The sequence below is a fragment of the Cetorhinus maximus genome, unplaced genomic scaffold (assembly GCF_964194155.1).
Source record: "Cetorhinus maximus unplaced genomic scaffold, sCetMax3.hap1.1 HAP1_SCAFFOLD_2418, whole genome shotgun sequence".
Taxonomy (NCBI): Eukaryota; Metazoa; Chordata; class Chondrichthyes; order Lamniformes; family Cetorhinidae; genus Cetorhinus; species Cetorhinus maximus.
Genome location: NW_027598357.1, coordinates 1,080 through 8,308, shown reverse-complemented (window position 1 = coordinate 8,308; position 7,229 = coordinate 1,080). Strand labels below are relative to the sequence as shown.

Sequence of the window (7,229 nt, the reverse complement as noted above, 5' to 3'; positions counted from 1 at the left end):
CCCCGTCCTCGGTTGGGGGGTGGAGGGGACCATGGAAGAGCCGGATGCGTTGAGCACGTATAGGTGGGCGCTCCCGGGAGGGAGGGAAGGGGAAAGGGAAGGGGGAGTGGCCGGAGTAGCGCCAAGCCCCCAGGACAACTGGCATCTGCCCTCCTGCCCCCCTCTCTCCCCCGTGACGGCGTGGTGGGGGTGGGGGGGTGGTGGGGGGCGAGACTGGGAACCGCTCCCCATCCCCCCCCACACAACGAGGGCATCGGGCGCCTGGTTGGACCGGGGCGGCCTGGGCTGGGTTGGTGGGGGGGCAGGGGGAGGTCAATTCTGATTGGTCAACTACCCCTGGGTGAGTGGGTGTGGGGGGGAATTAAATCCCACCCACACTGGGGGCGGGGGTGGGGAGGTCGATTCTGATTGGTCAACTACCCCTGGGTGAGTGGGTGCGGGGGGATTAAATCCCACCCACACTGGTGCATGGGAGGGTGGGGGGGGGAAAGGAGGTCGATTCTGATTGGTCAACGGCCCCTGGGTGGGTGGGTGGGGGCTGGGGGTAGAGGCAGAGGGAGGGGCGATGAAGAAGCCAGTTGAATTCGGGGATGGGTCCGTGTGTGTATGTGGTGGGGGTGGGGGGGGTGGGTGGAGAGGGGGTTGCGCAGTTGACGATGTGCCCAGGCGCCCCCCCCACCCAACCCCTGGGGTGGCATGTGCCAATCTGGGCCCCCCCCACCACCACCCATCACCAACCCTTACCCCCCACCGCCCCACCCACCCACCCCCATCCCAAGTCTCTCCGGGGCTTAAGAGTTTGGTGTTCGGTGGGCGGAGGTGGGTAAACATGGCGCCCACCTTCGTGCCCTGGTGTATGCCCCCTCCACAACATCTCGCTCCCTCCTTCTCGCCGCCCGGTCACAGGTAGAAGCCAGGGGACAGCGGCTCCTCGGTCGAGGGTCGTCCTCCTCCTCCTCCTCCTCCTCGAGCCAACCGCTGGCACCGGCTCTGGTAGGCGTCCCGCTCCCTGGCGAGGCGCCCGGCCTCCGCCCGCAGTCGCGCCAGCTGCTCCAGCAGCTGCCTCTTCTCACTCTCCAGGGCCTGCCGCTGGTGGACCCGCTTGGATCGGCAGGACTGGGCGTAGCCCCGGTTCTTCAGGGTCCGGCGCCGCTGCTTGAGCCGCCCCACCTCGTCCTTGCCCAGCCCCCGTAGCTGGTGGTTCAGGTGGCGCACCGACATGCCCACCAGCTGCTCGTCGCTGATGTGCTCGGGCGGGCGATGGGGGGCCTGGAACTGCCAGAGGAGGAGGAGGAGGTGTCGGTGGGTGGGTGGGTGGGGTAGGGGAGAGAGAGAGAGAACGGGGAAAAAGAAAAGAGAAGGTCCAACGTTAGCCAGTGGAATGGGCCAAGAGGGTCAACAAAACGCAACCGATACCCACCGCCCGGCCACCCGAGCCTAAACCCCCCCCACCGATCACCAAAGCACCAAACGGTTCACCCAAACCCATCCATGTCACCCAAAGCCGCCCACCCACCGCGCCAAAACCCATCACAGCTTCACCCAAACCATCGCCGATTCACCAAAACCATCGCCGATTCACCCAAATCATCGCCGATTCACCAAAACCATCGCCGATTCACCAAAACCATTGCCGATTCACTCAAACCATCGCCGATTCACCCAAACCATCGCCGATTCACTCAAACCATTGCCGATTTACCCAAACCATCACCGATTCCCCCAAAGCATCGCCAATTCACCAAAACCATCGCCGATTCACCAAAACCATCACAGATTCCCCCAAATCATCGCCAATTCGCCAAAACCATCGCCGATTCCCCAAAACCATCACAGATTCACCAAAACCCGATTCACCGAAACCCCTGATTCACCGAAACCCGATTCACTGAAACCCCTGATTCACCAAAACCATCACTGATTTACTGAAGCCAACACACATTCACCGAAACATCATGACTTCACCAAATGCATCACCCACTCACCAAAATTGTCACCGATTTACTGGAGCCAAAACACATTCACTGAAACCATTGCTGATTCACCAAAACCATCGCCGATTCACCAAAACCATCACCGATTCACCAAAACCATCGCCGATTCACCAAAACCATCACCAATTCAGCAAAACCATCGCAGATTCCCCCAAATCATCGCCGATTCACCAAAACAATCACCGATTCCCCAAAACCATCACCAATTCACCAAAACCCGATTCACCAAAACCATCACTGATTTACTGAAGCCAACACACATTCACCGAAACATCATGACTTCACCAAAAGCATCACTGATTCGCCAAAATCATCGCCAACTCACCAAAACCATCACCAATTCACCAGAACCATCACCGATTCACCAAAACCATCACCGATTCCCCAGATCATCGCCAATTTACCAAAACCATCACCAATTCACCAAAACCATCACCGATTCCCCAAATCATCGCCAATTCACCAAAGCCCGATTCACCAAAACCATCACCGATTTACTGAAACCAGCACAAATTCACCAAAAGCATCACCCATTAACCAAACCTGTCACCGATTTACTGAAGCCAACACACATTCACCGAAACCATCACCAATTCACCAAAGCCATTTACCAAAACGACCACCCAGTCACCCAAACCATCACTGATTCACCGAGACCACCGCCAATCCCCCAGAATCATCACCGATTCACCAAAACCATCGCCCACTCACCAAAGTCATCACCGATTCACCAAAACCATCACCGATTCGCCAAAACTGTCACCGATACACCAAAACCGGTTCACCCACTCGCCAAACCCTCCCACGCCAGCGAAACCCAGGTGCTGCTGCCGATCCAGCCGCCCTTTCCTCACGCTGAGCCCACCCGCCAAGCCCCTCCCCCCCTCCCCCGAAGCCCACTCACCCACCGGGGGCATGTGATGTGTTCCTTACCTGGCCGGTGGGCATTAATGGCGGCTGCTCGAGGCATCCCCCGGCTGGGAACTGGAGCAGGTGCAGGGCCGGGTGGAGGGGGCAGAAGCCGTCGAAGGCCGGGAGCTCGCACCCAGCGCCGCCCCCCGCGGCCGACGAGCCGAGCGGGCCCCCCTCCTCGCCGGCCAGGCCGCCGGCCGCCCAGTACAGCTCCTCCAGGATGCCCCGGCCCTCGGCGCCGACTCCGGTGGGGTCGCTGAGGCCGGGCGAGGAGGGCAGGGAGCTGCAGGGGGTGGAGGCCAGGGAACCCCCTCCACCCCCTCCACCACCCCCAGGCGGGTGGGGGCGGGGCTGGGGCCAGGGCCCGGCCTCCGGGGCCTCCCTCTTCACCTCGAAGTTCAGCAGGTCAAAGTCGTCGAGGTAGCCGAGGGCGAGGGGTGAGGCGGGCGCCTCCGGGAAGAGCGCCGCCATCGGCCCAGCTCTCCCTCCCTCCGTCGCCCAGCTCCCTCCTCCTCCTCCTCCTCTCTCTCTCTCCCTCTCTCTCTCCCCCTCCCCCTCTCTCTCTCCTCCAGTCTATCAGCCTCGTGAGGTTCGATCCTCTCTCCCTCCGCTGCGAGACTCTCACTCCTTCTCCAACCCCTTCTCCTCCTCCTCCTCCTCCTCCTCCTCTCCCCTCGCCTTGCTGCTCGCGCCTCTCCTCCTCCCTGTCAACACTCTCTCTCTCTCTGATTCCACCTCCTCCTCCCCCTCCACACTCCTCCCGTCTCACGCTCTCTCTCTCTCGACGAGCTCTGTTTCCTCTCTTTCACTTCCACACCCCTCTCTCTCTCTCTCTCCCCCTCCCTCTCTCCCTCTCTCCCCCCTCTCTCTCTGTCTCTCTCTGTCTCTCTCTCTCTCTCTTTCTTTCCCTGTTTGTCGCTCTCTCTCTCTCTCTCTCTCTCTCTTTCCCTGTTTGTCGCTCTCTCTCTCTCTCTCTCTGAATCTCTCTCTCTCCCCCTCTCTCTCTCTCTCTGTCTGTCTCTCTCTCTCTCTTTCCCTGTTTGTCGCTCTCTCTCTCTCTTTCCCTGTTTGTCGCTCTCTCTCTCTCTCTCTGAATCTCTCTCTCTCCCCCTCTCTCTCTCTCTCTCCCTGCCTCTCTCTCTCTCCCTCTGTCTCTCTGCCTCTCTCTCTCTCTCTCTCTCCCCCTGCCTCGCTCGCTCTCCTCTCCTCTCCTGCTGTCTCACTCGCTGGAGCTCCCGATTCGGACTCACTCTCTCCAGCCACTGTCCAGCGACAAGTCTTATAGAGTCCAAATCCCCAGTATTAAAGTCCTGTCCAATCGGGGCGATGGAGCGTTCTCATTCGCCAGTGTCAGGACAGGGGGGGTGTGTCCGGCTGGGAGACGGATTAATCCAGGAACCGGCCGGTTAAAGACAAAATTCACACTGAGCTGAGACATTAATGTCTCTGTCACTGTCTGACACACACTCTCTCTCTCTGTCTGACACACTCTCTCTCTCTGTCACTGTCTGTCTCTCTCTCTGTCTGACACACTCACTCTCTCTCCCTGTCTCTCTCTCTCTCTGTCTGACACACTCTCTCCCTCTCTCTCTCTCTCTGTCTCTGTCTGACACACTCTCTCTCTCCCTGTCTCTCTCTCTCTCTCTCTCTCTGTCTCTCTCTCTGTCTCTCTCTCTCTCTCTCTCTGTCACTGTCTGACACTCTCACTCTCTCTCTCTCTGTCTGACACACTCTCTCTCTCTCTCTCTCTCTCTCTGTCTCTCTCTCTCTCTCTCTCTGTCTGACACTCTCTCTCTCTCTGTCTCTGTCTGACACACTCTCTCTCTCTCTCTCTCTCTCTGTCTGACACACTCTCTCTCTCTGTCACTGTCTGACACACTCACACTCTCTCTCTCTCTCTCTGTCTGACACACTCTCTCTCTCTGTCACTGTCTGACACTCTCACACTCTCTCTCTCTCTCTCTGTCTGACACACTCTCTCTCTCAGTCTCTGTCTGACACACTCTCTCTCTCTCTCTCTGTCTGACACACTCTCTCTCTCTCTCTCTCTGTCTGACACATTCTCTCTCTCTCTGTCTGACACTCTCACACTCTCTCAGTCTCTGTCTGATACTCTCACACTCTCTCTCTCTCTCTGTCTGACACACTCTCTCTCTCTCTCTGTCTGACACATTCTCTCTCTCTCTGTCTGACACTCTCACACTCTCTCTCTCTCTGTGTCTGACACACTCTCTCTCTCTGTCACTGTCTGACACTCTCACACTCTCTCAGTCTCTGTCTGACACTCTCACACTCTCTCTCTCTCTCTGTCTGACACACTCTCTCTCTCTGTCACTGTCTGACACTCTCACACTCTCTCACTCTCTCTCTGTCTGACATACTCACTCTCTCAGTCTCTGTCTGGCACACTCTCTCTCTCTCTCACAGTCTCTCTCTCTTTCTATCTGACACTCTCTCTCACTGTCTCTCTCTCTGTCTGACACACTCTCTCTCTGTCTGTCTGACACACTCACTCTCTCTCTCTCACTGTCTCTCTCTCTCTCTGTCTGACACTCTCTCTCTCTCACAGCCTCTCTCTCTCTCTCTGTCTGACACACTCACTGTCTCTCTCTCTTTGTCTGACACACTCACTCTCTCTCCCCATCTCTCTCTCTCTCTGTCTGACACACTCTCTCTGTCTCTCTCTCTGTCTGACAATCTCTCTCTCTCTCTCTCCCCCTGTGTCACTCTCTCTCTGTCTGACACACTCTCTCTGTCTCTCTCACTGTCTCTCTCTCTCTCTCTCCCCTGTCTTTCTCTCTCTCTCTCTTTCCCTCCCTCTCCCTGTCTCTCTTTCTCTCTCTCGGCCTCTCTTTCTCTCTCTCTGTCTCCCTCCCTCTTTCTTTCCCCCTCTCTGTGTCTCTCCCTCCCTCTCTCTGTCCCTCTCTCTGTTTTTCTCTGTCTGCCTGTCTCTCCCTGTATCTTTCTCCATCTCCCTCTCTCTGCATGTCTACCCCTGTCTCTCTCTCTCTCTCCTCTGTCTCTCTCTCTCTGTCTCACTCACTCTCTCTCTCTCTGCCTCTCCCTCACTCAGTCTGTCTGTCTCTCCCTATCTGATTGTCCCTGTATATTTTCTGTCTCTCTCTCTCTCTCCCTCTCTCTCTCTCCCTCTCTCTCTCTTTGTCTCTCTGCCTCTCTCTCCCTCATCTCTCCGTGTTTCTCTGTCTCCCTCTTTCTGCCTCTCTCTTTTTCTCTCTGTCTCTCTCTCTTTCCCGCATCTCTCCATCTCTGTCTTTCTCTCTCTCTCTCTGTCTGTCTCTGCTTCTTTCCATCTGATGCATCTCTCTCCCTGTCCTTCCCACACTCTGTTTCTCAGTCGGTGTCTCTCTCTCTCTCTCAGATTGTGCTCCTGTGTGTCTGTCACTTTTGTCACATGAAAATCCTTCTCAGAGGCCAATCTGGCCTTGAGAAACCACATTGCACATCCGCTCACTGGTCTGACAGAGAGAGAGGGTGGGGGAAGGGGGGAAGAGAGACAGAGAGACAGAGAGAGACAGAGACAGAGAGGGAGAGAGAGAGAGACAGAGACAGAGAGAGACAGAGACAGAGAGGTAGAGAGAGAGAGACAGAGAGAGAGAGAAAGAGACAGAGAGGGAGAGAGAGAGACAGAGACAGAGAGGGAGAGAGAGAGAGACAGAGAGAGAGAGACAGAGACAGAGAGGGAGAGAGAGAGACAGAGTCAGAGAGGGAGAGAGAGAGAGACAGAGAGAGACAGAGAGACAGAGGGAGAGAGAGACAGAGAGAGAGACAGAGACAGAGAGAGAGAGAGAGACAGAGAGAGACAGAGACAGAGACACAGACAGAGAGAGACAGAGAGCGACTGTTGGAGGGTCAGTGCTGAGGGAGAGCCGCACTGTCGGAGGGTCAGTGCTGAGGGAGAGCCGCACTGTCGGAGGGTCAGTGCTGAGGGAGAGCCGCACTGTCGGAGGGTCAGTGCTGAGGGAGAGCCGCACTGTCGGAGGGGCAGTGCTGAGGGAGCGCCGCACTGTCGGAGGGTCAGTGCTGAGGGAGAGCCGCACTGTCGGAGGGTCAGTGCTGAGGGAGAGCCGCACTGTCGGAGGGTCAGTGCTGAGGGAGCGCCGAACTGTCGGAGGGTCGGTGCTGAGGGAGAGCCGCACTGTCGGAGGGTCAGTGCTGAGGGAGAGCCGAACTGTCGGAGAGTCGGTGCTGAGGAGAGCCGCACTGTCGGAGGGTCGGTGCTGAGGGAGAGCCGCACTGTCGGAGGGTCAGTGCTGAGGGAGAGCCGCACTGTCGGAGGAAGACGTGGGTGGGGTGTGAGTGGGG

The 7,229-nt window shown here is 57.3% G+C and overlaps 1 protein-coding gene across 1 annotated transcript; it reads right to left on the bottom strand.

The window, feature by feature from the left end:
* Nucleotides 1-872: 872 nt before the first annotated feature.
* On the bottom strand, nt 873-3,377 carry LOC144677333 (transcription factor MafA-like). The gene is made up of 3 exons (XM_078537468.1): nt 3,271-3,377; nt 2,928-3,162; nt 873-1,275 (listed from the first exon to the last, which is right to left on the bottom strand). Exons 1-3 carry the CDS (start codon nt 3,375-3,377, stop codon nt 901-903), a joined length of 717 nt encoding a protein of 238 aa, XP_078393594.1. The 3' UTR covers nt 873-900.
* Nucleotides 3,378-7,229: the final 3,852 nt, after the last annotated feature.